This window comes from Artemia franciscana, chromosome 12, assembly GCF_032884065.1.
Source record: "Artemia franciscana chromosome 12, ASM3288406v1, whole genome shotgun sequence".
NCBI classification, from domain to species: Eukaryota; Metazoa; Arthropoda; class Branchiopoda; order Anostraca; family Artemiidae; genus Artemia; species Artemia franciscana.
Genome location: NC_088874.1, coordinates 31,321,581 through 31,339,636, shown reverse-complemented (window position 1 = coordinate 31,339,636; position 18,056 = coordinate 31,321,581). Strand labels below are relative to the sequence as shown.

At 35.6% G+C, this 18,056-nt stretch overlaps 1 protein-coding gene across 1 annotated transcript in view; it reads right to left on the bottom strand.

Moving 5' to 3' along the window:
* Nucleotides 1–17,853, bottom strand: part of LOC136033985 (transcription factor AP-2-epsilon-like) — a 168,162-nt gene extending 150,309 nt beyond the window's left edge. Inside the window, exon 1 of the mRNA XM_065715020.1 lies at nt 16,918–17,853. Within this exon, the coding sequence (XP_065571092.1) occupies nt 16,918–17,016 (99 nt within the window). The 5' untranslated portion in view covers nt 17,017–17,853. The remainder of the gene's footprint in view (nt 1–16,917) is intronic.
* Nucleotides 17,854–18,056: the final 203 nt, after the last annotated feature.

Here is an 18,056-nt window from a genome sequence, read left to right as displayed (position 1 = left end):
TCAATCGGACGATTTTGAGAAAAAAGGAGCGGGGGAGTAGGCCTAGTTACCCTCCAATTTTTTAGTTACTTAAAAAGGCAATTAGAACTTTCAATTTTACGAACATTTTTATTAGTAAAAATATACGTAACTTACGAATTAACTTATTTAACCAGCTTCTAAATTCGTTTGTTTTCATTAGGTAAATGAGGGGGTTCGCCCCTCGTCAAGACCTCGCTCTTTACACTAAAGCTTAAATCTTGTCCCAGTTCCTTATGAATGACCCCTGAATCACAAAGGCCGTAGAATAAATAGTTGAAATTAATAAAATTACTTTAGTGTGAAGAGCGAGATATTAGGAGGAAATGAACCCCTCATATGCGTAATAATTTCTGTTCGTTTTGAGTTTTAATGCTGCTCCTTACTTTCAGTTGAAGAAACTCTTTCATATTTATTTTTTCATTGCTCTTTAAAAAAATACTAAATATCCTGCGCCCCCGTCGTAGAAATTCTCTTCTCCCATGACAATTTCCTCAATGGAAAGCTCTCCCCGAATAACCCCCTCCCCTCAACCCCTCTCCCCAACCAAAAAAATCCCTCTGAAAGTGTCTGTACACTTCCCAATAACCACTACTATGCGTAAACACTGGTTAAAGTTTGTAGCTTGCAGCCCCTCCCACGGGGACTGCGGGGGAGTAAGTCATCCTCAAAGACATAGTTATTATGGTTTTCGACTATGATGAATAAAATGGCTATCTCAGAATTTTGATCCGGTGAAATTGGGAAACAAATGAGCGTTGGAGGGGGCCTAGGTGCCCTCCAATTGTTTCGGTCATTTAAAAAGGGCACTAGAACTTCTAATTTCTATTAGAATAAGCCCTCTCACAACATTCTAGGACCACTGGGTCGATACGATCACCCCTGGGAAAAAAACAAACTAAAAAACAAATAAACACGCATACATGATCTGTCTTGTGGCCAAAAAATACTAAATTCCATATTTTCGTAGATAGGAACTTTAAACTTCTACTGTAGTTCTCTCTGATACACTGAATCTGATGGTGTGATTTTGTTAAGATTCTATGACTTTTAAGGGGTGTTTCCCCCTATTTTCTAAAATAAGGCAAATTTTCTCAGGCTCGTAACTTTTGATGGGTAAGACTAAACTTGATGAAACTTATATATTTAAAATCAGCATTAACATGCAATTCTTTTGATGTAGCTATTGGTATAAAAATTCCATTTTTTAGAGTTTTGGTTACTATTGAGCCGGGTCGCTCCTTAATACAGTTCGTTGCCACTTACCACGAACTGTTTGAAAGCCCCATTTGCAATGTTTTTGATGACATCGAAGACCACTGGGTCGATACGATCACCCCTGGGAAAAAAAAAAAAACAACTAAAAAACAAATAAACACGCATACATGATCTGTCTTGTGGCCAAAAAATACTAAATTCCAGATTTTTGTAGATAGGAGCTTTAAACTTCTACTGTAGGGCTCTCTGATACGCTGAATCTGATGGTGTGATTTTGTGAAGATTCTATGACTTTTAAGGGGTGTTTCCCCCTATTTTCTAAAATAAGGCAAATTTTCTCAGTCTCGTAACTTTTGATGGGTAAGACTAAACTTGATGAAAATTATATATTTAAAATCAGCATTAAAATGCGATTCTTTTGATCTAACTATAGGTATGAAAATTCCGTTTTTTAGAGTTTCACTTACTATTGCGCCGGGTTGCTCCTTACTACAGTTCGTTACCACGAACTGTTTGATTATTCCTTACATGGATAAAAACTTTCTTAGTTTTTTCAATCAATTAGCTTATTTTGGCCCGAAAAAGTCCTGAAATCGCTTAGAAATAACACCGGGTGACTATTTCAGACCAAATAATATATTTTCTTGATAGTTAAAAGAAAATCTTGTCGCTTAAGTTGTATTGCAAATTTAAAGTAACAATGTGTTTTGTGTTTTGTATATGAAAAACCTCTTAATTTTATGATTACTTAGATGGATTGAAAACTTTATCAGTTCTTTGTTATGTAACTCAATCTAATAGCCTATTTTGGCTCGAAAAAGTCCCGAAGAATGGTTACAATAAAATCTTATTGCTAAAGTTATTTTATAAACGGGGTTGCATCCAGGATTTTTTCCGGTTGGGGGGGGGGGGGGTTACAAAAAGATATCGTTTTGGGAAGGGGTTACAAAAAAACTGTAAAAACGCATCAAAATTTGTTTATATTCGTTTTTGTTACACTTCGACGAATCGGAGAAACATTTTTTTTGTTGTGGGAGGGGGCTCAAACCCCTATCCCCCTGAATACGGCTTTGATTCTAAATATAACGCAACAACGTATTTTTTGCGTTTAGTTTATGAGAAACCTCTTCTATTATTATTTCTTAGATGGATTGAAAATTTCTTAGTTCTTTGCCATGGAATTCAATCCAATTTGCTTATATTGCTTCATGAAAGTCCCGAAAGAATTTAGGAATAACGCCCTGCGACTTTCTCAGATCATGCCCTTATGCAGATTTCTGGAAGGAGGGAGAGTTTAAAAGGTGCACAGAGCATAATAATTAAAAGAAGAGACGGAAGTTGCTAAGAACATTCATGTAATTCTTGGGATATCGAGCGTAGTCAAGTCTAAGAACCCCTTACTCGTATATTACTCGTGTATGCCTCTTTACCCGTAAAGACTTAACAGGCAAAAAATAACTCTTATATAATATGGTCATACGCAACCAAAGTTATCAAGTCTTTTAACAAAAAAAAAAGTTACCTTCATTTAAATTTTCTTGTTGTACTAACCAAAACTGAGTTCAAAGAAAAACAGGAATGCCTAGTAACGAATGTAATTTATTACTTGAATCCCCACTCCTTCGAAAACCTTATCTTCTCATTTTAGTTGACGTAAATTTTAAATGGTTAAAAATAACTTATACAAAATAAAAAAAAAGTGAAGGAAACATTTTATCGCATGAATTTCAAATCTCCACTCTTTTAACTTTATCTAATTTTCACAGACCATTTCATTTTTTTTATTTACCTGGGACTTTATTTATTATGTTTTGTACGGGGTAGGGAAGCACACTGGGAAAGGGGGCTCGGGGTCTAAACTTTTCCCTAAAACTTTACCCTAAGCCTTTTCGAATTTCTGGACAATTTTTATTCAAATTCGAAAAAAAATTCTATTGGGTACCCCCCCCCCAAAAAAAAAACTCCAGCGTACGGGCCTGCATGGAGGTGGTGGCAATAGGAAAAGGCCTACCTTTTTGTGTCTAGGTGTCCTCCACAGTTACTACTCATCCATATGCATCAAGCAAGATATTCATATTGTTTTATGTTTGGATAAAATTCACAAAACAGCGAATAAAAAGTAAAGGAAAAAAAAAATAAAGACAATAACGAGGAAAATTTTTGAGCCGGTATCAAACAGTTCGTGGTAACGAACTGTAGTAAGGAGCGACCCGGCTCAATAGTAAACAAAACTCTAAAAAACGGAATTTCGATACCAATAGTTACATCAAAAGAACCGCATTTTAATGCTGAATTCAAATATATAAGTTTCATCAAGATTAGTTTTACCCATCAAAAGTTACGAGCCTGAGAAAATTTGCCTCATTTTCGAAAATAGGGGGGAAAAACCCTAAAGGTCATACAATCTTAACGAAAATCCCACCATCAGATTCAGAGTACTAGAGAACCTTATTGTAGAAGTTTCAAGCTTCTATCTATAAAAATGTGGAATTTCGCATTTTTTGCCAGAATACAGATCACGGATGCGTGTTTATTTGTTTTTTTGTTTGTTTTTTTTTTTTTTTCCCAGGGGTGATTGTATCGACCCAGTGGTCCTAGAATCTTGCGAGAGGGCTCATTCTAACGGAAGTGAAAAGTTCTAGTGCCCTTTTTAAGTGACCAAAAAATTAGAGGGCACCTCCCACGCCAATTATTTTCCCAGAGTCACCGGATCAAAATTCTGAGATAGCAATTTGATTCACCGTAGTCGAAAAACCTCATAACTATGTCTTTGGGGGTGACTTATTCCCCCAAAGTCCCCGTGGGAGGGGCTACAAGTTACAAACTTTGACCAGTGCTTACATATAGTAATGGTTATTTGGAAGTGTACAGACGTTTTCAGGAGGATTTTTAGGTTGGAGTTGGGGGGGGGGGTTGAGAAGAGGGAGATATTTTGGGGGAACTTTGCTTTGAGAAATTTTTCGTGGGGGAAGATAATTTTCATGAAGGGAGCGCAGGATTTTTTAGCATTATTAAAAAAAATAATGAAAAAATAAATATGAAAAAGTTTTTTCAACTCAAAGTAAGGAGAACCATTAAAACTTAAAACGAACAGAAATTATTACGCATATGATGGACTCATCTCCTCCTAATACCCCGCTCTTTACGCTAAAGTATTTTTAGTAATTTCAACTATTTATTCTACGACTTTGTGATTCAGGGGTCACCCTGAAGGAATTGGGACAAAATTTAAGCTTTAGTGTAAAGAGCGAGGTACTGACGAGGGGGTGAACCCCCTCATATACGTAATAAAACAAGAGAATACAAAAGTTAGTTACGTAAGCTGATTTGTAAGTTATCAATAATAAAGTAATACAATTTTACTAATAAAAACTACTAATAAAAAGTAAAGTCTAAAATCTTTTAACTAAAATATTTTACTAATAAAAACATTCGTAAAAAATTAAAAGTTCTAGTTGCCTTTTTAAGTAACCAAAGAATCGGATGGCAACTAGGCCTCCTCTCCCGCTCTTTTTTCTCAAAATCATTCGATAAAAACTCTGAGAAAGCCATTTAGCCAAAAAAATAAACATGCAAATTTCGTTTTAATTATCCATCTGCGGAGAGCCAAATCAAAACATGCATTGATTCAAAGACGTTCAGAAATTAAATAAAAAAAACAAGTTTTTTTTAACTGAAAGTAAGGAGCGACTTTAAAACTTAAAACGAACAGAAATTGCTTCGTATATGAAAGGGGCTGCTTCCTCATCAACGCCCCACTCTTTACGCTAAACTTTTTTACTGTTTTAAAAAGCAGAGTTGAAAGAGTCAAACTTTAGCGTAAAGAGCGGGGCGTTGATGAGGAAGCAGCCCCTTTCATATACGAAGTAATTTCTGTTCGTTTTAAGTTTTAATGTCGATCCTTACTTACAGTTAAAAAAAAAACTTGTTTTTTATTTAATTAAAAATAAAAAACAAGGCAGGTATTTTAGTAAGGTTCCTTCGAAGCAGTCTTCATTGCAAAAAAAAAGGAAAAAAGAAGAATAATACACAAAAGAAAAACTGTGGGACTGCTCAAGAAATAAAGAATCCATCTACAAACAACAAACCCAGGACATGTTAAGGCCGTATCCAGGGGAGTTAGAGTGTTTGAGATCCCCCCCCCCACCCTCGGAGTTTTTGCCCGACTTTTATAATGTGCAAAAACGTATATAAGCTAAAAAAAAATTATGTGCCCTTACACTTTTTGTACCACAACCCCCCAAAAAAAACAAAAAAACAGAAACAAAAACAAACAAACAAAAAAATACATCGACCCTCAAAAATACAGCCTTTGAACAGTGGCTTTGAAGTTCCAAAGGACATGAGGAATGCAAACCAAGTACAGTCACTCAGAAAAGAAAAAAAAATATATTTTTTTAGACAGGAATCAGTCGGCGCTGTGCTAGATCACATATACACTTTAACCTACTTTCACTTAAACAGGTGGCGCCGAAGAGGTTTAAGCCCCCTCTTCCCAGCTACGTAAGTTAAATTGTTTGGGGAGAGAGGGGAAATAGTAAAAATAAAACTTGTTTTGTATTTTAAATAAAAATACCCCAGAATTCGGAAAATTAGATTTTGAGAGTGGGGTTGGGTATGAAGGCCTTACCCCTTCTATGTTTGTCCCTGAGCTCTTTCATAGAAAGTGCAAAATCAAAGTTTTCACATAAATATAGGGTAATCTTTGCGTGCAATATGCCCTCTTGCCTAAACAGCAGAGATATTCTAAGAATTCACTGCTCAACATCTCAATAAGTCAAATCTGGATTTATGCAAATGTTCAACTTCTAGAACGTCTCCGTACTGGGATTCCTTTATTAGCTGTAAAGGCGGAATAAATTTCAAGATGAACCGTATGAATTTGTAATAATTGATAACTCCTATTTCAAAGGCAGAGTTAATATGTTAAAGTGTCAATAAAGTTCTTCATCAAAATGTTAAGTATTCACATTACTCACTACAGAGGCGTTCTTAGGGTACCGGTCTACTGTAACAATGGCAATTTGTCACGCTACACGCATCTATAATTTGCTCTCACTTTATTAGTGGTCCTCTAAACATTTATCTAGATGTAAGTACGGACTCAGGAATTTATTAAAGGGGAGGCGACATTCCCTCCTGTAGAATTTTACCCTCCTGTTGATTTTGAAAACACCTTTTTATTTGTATTTTCACAGAAAATGCCTTATTTTGGCATTTTCGTTCAGAGATAACCTGGTCTTGGTATTGTCGTTGAAAAAAAAAAAAAACAACTTAAAATCAATAAAATAGCCCCCTACCACTTTATTTAAAAAAATCAGCATTATCACTGACTGATGCCTATTGTCAGTGAAAAAAAGTCTATTTTCATTGATCAATATCTTATTTTTGTACTGTAAATGGAAAAATAGCGAAAAAATACATAAATTAACTCCCCTAGATTTTGAAAAATGTCCTTTTGTACAATTTTCATTGAAAAATGACTTTCTTTGGTATTTTCGTTGAAACAAGTAAAACAAACTAATTAACACCCTAGATTTGAAAAACACATTTTATTCCTATTCCTCCTATATTTTTGCGAATTGACGCACCTATTAAGAGGTAGGAGAGGCATTTAAAAAAAAAACAAACTCAAAGTGTTCTTATGAAATAAATTATTAAATGCAATCTTGCAATATCATGATGCAAATATATACGAGTAAATTTGTTTAGTGTTTTCTAAACGTAGATAGTATCTGTGGAATCTATTAGGGAGAGCTGGAGGAAGTGTGAGAAAACTCGAAAATCTTTCCGAAATAGACCAATGAATATATTTAAGTTTCAAAATATAGCCCCTTGGAATAACCTACTTTTTTTTTAGCATAGGCATCAAGAAGAGTGGAGAAGATATATGGCAAATATCTTCCTCTTATAATGCAAAATATAGAAAAAAACGTGCATATTTTTGTGATATTCAGCAAAAATTTTATTTTGTTGTCGCTAATGTCAACGTCAATCTGTCATGCTATTAAATTAAAAAAAAAGTTTTTTTTTCAGCTAAAATTAAGGAGTAACATTAAAAATTAAAACCATCATAAGGCATTCTGTGTATTAGGGGGACTAACCCTCCTCAATCCCTAACTCTTCACGGAAAAGTTTTGTAGTATTTAAAGGTTCTTATTCTAGTTTGACCGCCTTTGTGTTTTGGGAGTCGCTCTTAAAGAAATGGAACAAAGTCAAATTTTAGTGTAATGAATGAAATATTGAAGAGGGAGCAGCCCTACCCCCGGAAAATTTACCCCCCCCCTAGAAACTTCCCTTCCCACAAAATTTTCTCCTCGTTGAAAATCTCCCCCACGAAAAAATTATCTTTCCCCAAAATGTATGTATACATCCGAATAACAAATACTATATCCAAACAATGGGCAAATTTACAGCCCTTTCCCCAGGGGCTCTGGGTGGTCACGTCATCCCCAAGGGCATAGTTGATGTAATTTTCAACTATGGCTGACTCAAAATTTTCATCAGATGACTTGAAGGAAAAAGGGACGTGGGAGGGGGTTAAGTGCCGTCCAATCTTTTTGGTTACTAAATACAGGAGACTAGAAGTTTTTATTTTTGTTCAAATATGTCCTCTTCCAGTCTTCTATAACCTTTGGCTCGATGCGATCACCCCTGGGGAAAACAAAGAAACAAGTAAGCACGCATCTGTGATCTTTCTTCTGGCAAAAAAAAACTCCACATTTTTGCAAATGGGAGCAATTCTACCGCACGGTTCTCTGATGCGCTGAATCTGATGGTGCGATATTCATCGCACCATCGAAATCATAAAAAGGGGGTCGTTTCCCCCCTTTTTTCAAATTACCGCAAATTTTGTCAGGATAGTTGCTTTTGATGTGTAAGATTAAACATAATGAATTTGTATATTTAGAATTGGCTTAAAAAAATCCATCTCTCATAATTTATATATCGTTACCAAAATTCTGTTACTACCGTTGCTGGTATTGCTACAATTGTACCGAATCACTTGTTCTTTACCACGGACTGTTTGACAAGCCTCTCTGATTCCCAATTCACCTTCGCTTTATTGATGCTTCATTAAATGTTTTAATGAATGCAGAGGTGGACCACAGAATTTATTGAGGGACACAGTATAGGAACATGCAAAAATATTAAAGAAATAGACAAATAAATGTAGTGGAGTTTCGAAAAAAAAGGTTCTGGAAAACCCTTTTTTCTACATGAGCACCAAAAAAGTGAAGAGGAGGAATATGACACATTTAATCCCCTTCATAGAATGTGAAATGCACGAAAAAGGTGCGATTAATTTCATTTTTCAATACATTTCTTTCTTATAGTTTGCTTTTCTGCATACTTTTGTAACACTTTATTTATAAGGATGTCATAAATAAAGATTTAAAGGAAATGGGAACTTCCTGAGAGGATATAAAGAGAGAGGTCTTGAATAGATTAGGTTGGAGGAGGAGCGTGCATAGCTGTGTTGGCCTCAGACGGCTTGGTTCTGCGGTTAGTTATTAGTAGTAGTAATAGTAGTAGTAGTATGTAATACTCAGCAAAATCTTGCTTTTCTTGCTTAAGTGCTTTACTCCAATACTTAGACGTGAATAAACTCTAATTCCCATTGGGACTTAAAGCGCAAATATGTTCAGGAGGATCAAAGAGACAAAAAAGTGAAGAGAAGGAGTATGACACATTTAATCCCCTTCATCGAATGCATAATGCACGAAAAAGGTGGACTTAGTTTTATTTTTCAATACATTTCTTTCTTATAGTTTGCTTTTCTGCATACTTTTGTAATACTCAGCAAAATCTTACTTTTCTTGAAACCAAAGGACTGTAACCGCAGCAATGGCAATTTGTCATGCTACAAGGATCTATAATTTGCTCTCAATTTATTAGTGGTTCTCTGAATGTTTATCTGGACGAAGAAATGGACTCATATATTTGTTAATGGGAGGGGGAGGGGAACTGGTGTGAGATGGTGCAAAAACATGCGTGAAATAAACTAATTAATGGGCTTGAATTTTAAAAATGTAGCTCATTCGAGAGTTTGTTTTTGAAAAGGAAAGAGGAGGGCGCATATGGCACATCTCCCTTTCAAAGAATGTAAAATACACAAAAAAAGATCTAGATAATGTTTCTATATTCAAGATTTTTTCTTTATTTTTCTTGTAACCAAAAAAAAATATAGCCGATCTGTCACTCTACAAGCGTGTATAGACTAATTCACTATTACTTTATTAATGTTTCTCTAAATGGCTGTGCCGATGTAGGCACAGGGCAGGGGTAGAGGATTTCCATTTCATCCCCATCCTCTAAATTTATTAAGGGAGGAGTAGCGTGATAAATGAAAAAATATTCATAAAATAGGGTAAAAGTATCGAAGTTCAATGATTTTTTTTTTCAATGGTACCAAAAAGAGAACAGGGAGCGTATGATCCATTCATCCCCTTCACAGAACGTAAAATACGCAAAAAACGTGCACATTTTGTCAGTATCCAGTAAGAATTTACTGTCTGTATATTAAAGGCAACTTAAAAATGTGAAAAATTGCAGAATTATTTGGAAAGCATCAAATAAATCTCGGTAGTTTGTGGGAGGGGTTAGGATGCTCCATTCCCCCGATACATACTGACTGTCATACGATTTCAACTTTCCCCTCAGTTTCATTGTAACTGTAATCGTTCCATATGTTCCTGCATGCCAAAAGTGTGAGGATCAGCTAAAACCTACCCACCGGGAGGGTTAGGCACAAAGCTTAGAAACTACTGATGCCAAACAAATTTTGTCGGCTTGGCTGTCTCTGTGTGTAGTGAAGCCAGCAGCGTCAGTTTGAGGAATTTAGGATGGGAAGGGGGGCGAAAATGTATTATTCAATATCTAGGGAAAAGGGCCATTTTTAATTTTTGAACGTTTCCATAGAAAAAAGGTCACTTTTCAATAAACTTACTAAAACAAGCTATTTTTCTAAAGATAAGCCAAGGGGTAAAAATTTGGGCAAGTCCATCCCCTCTGTTCCACCCCCAATTAGAGCTACTGAGTGAAGCCCGGGTCAGAGTAAAGATTCATATCGCATTGGTCATCGTTGGACACCCAATCATACATCTCACCTAAGCCAAAATTTGCATTACCATTTACAACTTAGGTCCGACTTTGAAAACGACGGTAGGTGAGCTCTTATTTAACTCCCTTCCTCTTTAAAAGTAACCATTCTTCTCAGCAAAAAGGTAGATTTTTTTCATCTAGCTGAACAAGCAGCAAAACCACAAATCCATCTCAACAAGCCTCTCAGGTCAGATAGGGAACCTTTAAACACTTTATTATAAGCCATATTTACTGAAGAATGTCTTTCATTTTTCTGTATCAAAAATTCCTGAAATGTTTCAGACTCCTTTTTTAAATTTATCAATTATATCCAAACATCTTTACAAGCTAAGCCTTCAGCAGCGTCAATTCATGCAGGGAAGGGGGGCATAATTTTCAGGATCTAGGAGGTGGAGCACTTTTTGTTTTCAATTTTATTGTGTCAATAAAATACCTAAGAAGATATTTAAAAAAATGATTTTCGATTAAAATACCAAAACAAGATATTTTTTAAAATCTGGAGGGGAGGGCTAAACGGCTTAGAGGGTCCCTACCCACCCTCCCCCATCCCCCAGTTGACACCACTCTGAGCTATACTCGAGACTCAAAGCAGAGCTGAACGAGATTACTTCGGTCAGTTCAACGAGAGATGGACGGAAGGAGGACGAATGTTTAACTGATGAAAGCCTTAAAAGTTGGTTTGTTGACCAACTGGCATAAAACTGAAGTTATGCCCATTGAACATCCCTTGTCCCAGTCTGTAAGGGAAGGCAACTTCGGTAGCAACCTAATAGATGTGGTTGATCTACCACTAATAGATGTGGCCCAAATTCACAAATAGATGTAGTTGATGGTCTTCCAACTTGAAAATTAAATTTGAGATAATTGAACGAGAGTGCCTCGTTTAGTTCAACGAGAGATGAACAGAAGCAGGAGGAATGTTTAACGAATGAAGCATGGATAGATGATTTTCATCATCCTCACGTCCTCGCAAAAATTACCCCTAAATCAGAAGTTTGGTAACTTCTGATTTGCAGCCCTGATGACTTAGTTACTGATTGGTAACTTCTGTTACTGCTAGGTAACTTGTTTATATAGTTACTTATTGTTACTAATTGGTATATTCTGAAACAGCCCTAAGAATAATTTTCAAAGAAGCTAAGGTACCATGCTCACTCCTTCTAAAACAGTTGTGCCTCCGTTTTGCAACGTTGTGCCTCCGTTTTGCAAAAAAATGCAATATCAAACCCTCGCACTGAAAACATTTTCCCCAAAAGACACTTCCCACCCAGACACCGCCTGCCTTCTCTCCACATAGGTGATTTGTGGTCGTATCTCTAATAAAATAACGTCTAGAAACCACTAGGTTAAGGTTACTCTCTACGCGCTATGTTGTCACTTCTTAGTTAATCAATCACCCGGGTCTTATTTCCACTAATACCAAATAATTAAAAACACTGATAAACTGTCGCAAGCTCAGCACGTGTCCCTCCCTCGTTGACATAATAAGAAGACCCTATGACCCTTGGTTGATTAATGATGTGAAAAGAAACAAATCCACCTGACTTAAGGGGGGATTAGCGCAAAAGTTGAAGAATATGTAAACAAGAAGAAGGTGAAGTAGTGGTTGGATACCGTGAGAAATATAAAATCGGAGGATGACCGCACGTGATTGAATATCAATTTTGTTTGTCTAGAATTGAGATGAAAACGTCTTTGGAAAAGGACAGGTTAAACGAAATTGTTTTTTGGAGTAAAGTGCTTTGAGAAATGGAAGTGGATTTGGGCCTTCTCTGCTACATGGTTTCATCACAGGACATGTTTTAGCAGTAATTCGAAAGGCGGTATGCGACACGTTATACATTTTGCAGGAGAGCAGAAAAAAAAATTGAAAAAATATTCGAGTTTTTCGGTTTTTATTGGCGAACATTTGTTTTTACAAGAAAGATTTTTATTTAGCCTTCAAGGTAAGATAAACAGAGTTTATATCAAAAGTTCAAAAGTCAAACTATTTCTAAATTTTTGGAAAGGAAACATGAGTCAAATAATACTTTTTAATTACTGCAGTTAATGTTAACTTACTCTTTTCGTAAGATGATACAATAAAAAAAAGAAAAAAAAGGAAGAAAAATAGCAATAAACGGTACAACCAAAAAAAAGAGAGATTGCTGCTCTTTACTTTCGTTTTAAAATGTACTTTAAGTCTAATGGTTTGTTTTTGCGATGTTATATTTCGCCAGCCAATAAGCACTATCCTTAAGCGTATGTTAATAGATATGTCAAATGTTCACCTGTAATAATTTTACTCGGGTTTGCTTTTTTTATAGCCAAATATAATAGATTATTTTTTATCATATTATTATCAATAATGTATAATCTTGATCATAATGTCTAATATCTGTATTTGATAATTATTAAATACAGTTTCATGTATGCTTGGATTTCGCGGTGAAGCTCGTCAGGCTATTCTTTGTATGTGGAATGTTCAAACGCACTAATTTTACCTTTTTTATGCACTATTTTATTTTGTCATGTACAACATTTATTTAACCGTTAACAGTGTTCTGTGCATCATGTTTCAGCTTTGCTGAATTATTTGCTTTGCAGTTATTTATTTGTTGACAATTTTAAATTCTGGTATATAGCCTATTTGACTGTTTTCTAATAGATCTATCAATCTTTTTGACTGTATATGCGCTGTTATTACTATTTTTTCAGAGTTTTTAGGTCGAGTAAGTCAAAAAGAAGGTTTGTGAGAAATAATAAAAATGGCTGCAATTTCGCAGATTTTTTTCCAGTAAGAATTTCAGGAGAGAGGATTTGTCGTTCAAAATGGTATAGTTTTCTTGGGTTTTTCCATTGATTGGTAACAATACGAAAATTGGAGTAGAAAATAAGAGAAACACAAAATAATTTTCTAACAAATGAAATTTTTTTGTGGCTTCAAAAGTGGTGATTTGGTTTCTTTTTTTCTGATAATTAAACATAATTAATATTTTATAAAATTGAAAGTTACCGTAAAACTTTTTTAAGCTTTCAACAAAGGATCCTTTGTTTTGTTAAATTTATGAATTCTTGAAGCCAAACTTTTAAAAGCTTAGATTCATTCGACACAGATTGCATCAGCCTAGCATAACAAGAAAGAAGTAAGAATTTCATATCTTGTTATTTATCGATTTTCCAACCTTGTTCAAAACGATGCATTTTTTGTTGTTGATATCTCGATATCGTGATTTTCTTTTGTGATATCGTGCCTGTGATGTGATGTCTGTGTTGACTCTTGAAATATACATAATTAATATTTACCATATTAAAAGCTGCTGAAAAAAGGGGGGCACAGTTGCGGTTCTGGCCTCTCTTGTGCCCGGAGAAAAATCGTGATTAGCCCCCTCCCCACTGTCTCCCAAAATTTTCGGCCGAATTCTAACAAGATCTTCATTTATTAACAATTTTTCCCATTTTCTTACTTTTTTATTTGTTAGAATATTATTGAATTTTTGCTCCTAAAATTCCTGTGACCGGGGGAAGTGCCCCCTCTATCCCTCCTAAAATAAACCCTTGGAAAGCAGCCCCCAAAAGTCAAGTGTTCTTAACGAAAATCACACCATCAAATTCAGCATATCAGAGATCCCTATTGGAGAAGTTTCAAACTCCTATCTATGAAAATGTTGTTTTTTTTTTTGCCAGAATAAAGATCACGGATGCGTCTTTATTTTTATTTTATTTTTTCAGGTGCGGTTGTATCAAACCAATTGTCCTATATAATATAAAGAGGGTTCGTTCGAACAGAAATCGAAATTTCTAGTGCCCTTTTGAGTGAAAAAACAAACTGGAGGGCAACTAGCCCCCTTCCTATGTCCTTTTCCCCACAAGACAATCTGATCAAAATTTTGAAATATGCTTTTGATTCGGCACAGTTGAAAGATCCAATAACTAAGCCTTTGGGGATGACATGAACTCTCATAGTCTCTGCGTAAAGGGTTACGTAATTTATCGTAATTTACCCATAAAAAGTTATGTAATTTACCCATTGTTCACATATAGCATCTGTCATACGGAAATATACGGAAATTTTTCGGGACACATTTTCTACAGGGGGATTTTCCACGGGGAAAATTTTCAGTGGGAGAAACGTTTCCTGGGGAAACTTTCCAAGAGAAATTTTAAGCGAGGGAGGCCCAAGCATGATTTAAAAAACGGTCAGAAATAAAATAAAGAAATAATTTTTCAACTGAAAGTAAGGAGCAACAATGAAACTTAAATCGAACAGTGATTATTTTAATCTTTACTCTAAAATTTGATTTTTTGTCACTATTCTTTAAATAAGACCACTCATACACAAGGACCGTTGAGTTTTAATAAGATGTATTTTTAGTACTGAGACTTTAGCGTAAAGAGCAAGGGCTGACGATGGAGCAGTGCCCTCATATAAGAAATAATTTATGTCCGTTTTAAGTTTTTTTTTTGTTCCTTACTTTCAGTTGAAAAAGCATGTTTTTTTTTAATTTAATAACAATAAAAAACTACAACAAAAAAAAAAGGATTTTGTACACCTAAGAGAGGCCAGGATCAGAGTTCGCCTGTTTCAACTGACTTCAAAATATAGTCACAAAATGACACTAGAATTTTTAAACACAAAGAATTTGCACCCAAGGAAAATTAGAGTGAAAGTTCAAGTAATTTGACTGACTTCTCCCGAGCTCTTTGATTTTAAATCCTGGAACTTCGAATCCTAGAACTTCGTTCGGGAGTGGGATACCAAATGATTTTTGCTGGGAATTTTATCAAAGAATTTTCATTCAGGGGTGAAGCATAAAAAGAACGAAAAAGAAGGTGTTTACCTCCCGTGGACTTTGCTTAAAGGTTCAAAATAAGGGTTGTTTTCACCTATATTTTAAGACCAATTTACAAGAAAAAGAAATTTCCGGAGGGGGGGGGGGGCTCAAACTAGATAATCAACCAGATAATCTCACCCGTGGAGTCGGCCTTGCCCTTGTCTACCTATTCGTCTTCATAATATTTAGTGGGACGACCTTACTTGAATCGTTTGTGGCAACCCAAAGTTAATCGAAAGTCTACTGATGTTGACTTTTTTTTAACTAAGCTAAATACATTTCCAAAACACATTTGAAAACGCTCACTGAGAGAAAAGATCACTTTTTTTTTAAATAAATAAAAACAGTTATGAAATTTGAAACCTTTTTAGAAATTCAAACATGCGCTCAAGAAGGAGAGCTCCTGAATTTTACCAAATGATAGCTTAAGCAGCAAGGGTCACCTGATTATTTCGGTTAAAATCAAAATAATTAGAACTTTGGTGCTGTTTTAAAAGATAATTATTATGGATAGCTTTCATAAGACACTGCAAGGAGCGGTGGTGACATCCTTCTCGCAGTACCCCTGAGAGTAGTAGGCGCAGAAAGGGCCTACTACTGCTAAGTTCAGTCACAATCCAGCCACTGGTTGTCCTTCCCATGAGGCAGGGTGTTGTGTGGAACACCCTGTCGAGATTGGATAGATTGAACCCATTAATAGCGGTCAAAGCCATTCAGGGGGGGTAACTCCCCCAATAGAGGAAGTACTCATCTTGGGTCCAAAAAATAACCATGAGGAACAATCCAAGATAAGGAAAAGAAACAATATTGATATAACTGATCTTGTGGACCTGGTGCCGTTCGTCTCAGGATGGAAGAAAACAATGGTGGGTACCCTGATGCTACAAAGGGGCTCTCGAATAAAGAGAATAGAAGAAAAGAGATAGGCAAGCCTTTTTTCAAATGTTAGTACCCCTTGAGGGAGCATCAATAACCCTGTGGCCAAAGACGCTATATCATGATTATTATTGTTGGTATATTTTTTTGGTGGGATGGTGATGGGCCTTTGTAGCCTGAGCCTTGACTTTGTAAGTCCACCCACAATAATAGCAATATTAATAAGACATAACAGTTCTGAAATGCAACCAGAATAGGTTTAGTATTTTTGTGCTTCCGAATTAATATTCCAGAGCAAATACAAGAAAGATAGTTCAGTATATAGGAACGTACATAACAGATTTATTTCTGAAAATTCAAATGTAAACATGCCTACAATCCTTTCTAGCAATCTAAATATAATCACATGTAGTTTGAAGCAGCTTCTCATGCTCAATATTTTTTTTTTTTTTTTAACAGTTTTAGTTCGCGTTACTAAAGCTCACGCAGGAAAAGATCAATTTAACATGAAGGCGTTATGACGGCTTTGCCGCTTTAAACTTCCCTTTTTGACATATTTCCTACTTGTCAAAGAAACTGCGAAAATAGATTTAACGGCACATTTTGCACTTTTGCTAGGGAATTGAATACAAACGGCAAACTTGTGGCTGTACCTTACCTTAGCATAAAAGGAAAGTTAAAAATCATACCCTACGCAGGGGTATAATTTATATCCCATGCAGGGATATACTCATATAATTCTTTCATATGACTCTATGTGTGGCAAGGGCATATTAAGAAAAACTTTTGTGGCAGAAACAACACTTTTGCCTGCAATACGAAGGTTATGGCTATAAAATTGCCAGATTTAGCTAAAGAAAAATAGATGTGAAAATCAAAATCTTACCTGCCAAGATGTATTATCCAGTGCAAAAAAGGGCATGGAACCCCTTGCTCCTGCGCCATGTCGCCAATGGTGATGGCTTTCCCCTAGCCATCCTCCCATTCTTGCGCATGACGAACGCTGGTTTGCGTCCAGGGTTGACGGTGCTTCTTGTGACAGTGTAATTTTTGGGCCTTTATTATCCTTTATAAAACGGTAGCCAAAAATCTCTAAATCACTCAAGGCACAATACTATTCAAAAATAAGCATTCACAAACCGAAGTAGTTGAATAAACTGAAACAGTGTTGTCAGTTACCGTGAAGTGTCCAAAACTGTACTTAACTTTGGCAAACACAGAAGGCCTTATTGGGAATGATTTCCCCAATTTCTGAATAAAATCTCTGGTGTTATATTTTGAAATTATGACAACCTTTGTAATTTTATATATTATCTGGTTTTATTATAATAGAATTTATGCTGAAAGCTTTCTGAATTTTTTTTTTAAGATGTCTATATTATACAGTAGACTATACCACTGAATCTTAAAATCCTTAATTTCCGCTTTAATCACTAATAGGCTCGTTAACTAGTTCAAAATTTCCAAAGTATCCAGTTTAGAAAAAAAAAGATTCACTGCTAAGATTAGACTATCTTAGATCTTCACTGCTCAAGGGATAAATATCCCTCAGGGATAAAATGTGAATGTGTTCGGGTACACTTGAAACAGTTCTTGAATATGCGAGGGCAGTTTCGAAAATTGAGATCTTCGTTTTTAATTTGAAGGTATCTCTCATAGCCAGTAGCTTTCGCTTAGGGGCTGGACTTTCTCGCGCATTAGTTAAAGCTTTCATGCGCCAAATGATTGATTCGACATCTTTTAGTAATAATAAAACGAAGACCGAGATATCAGATTTTTTTTTGTTTTTGCCAAGTGTCTGCTTCGTCTGCTCCATGGTAAGACTGCCCCTGAAAATTTAACAGCATTTAAAAATTCTCTTGTCAGAAATTCAATGTTTTCGAAAGATTAAATGAAAATAATGCACATGCTTGCAATGCTTTCTGAGGGCGGTTTTTATTTTAATATGTTTTGTTAAATCCTAACCTCAGGACTGAAGTTTTATAATCTTGAAATTAATCTCAATGAGTGGCAGCCAGAGATACC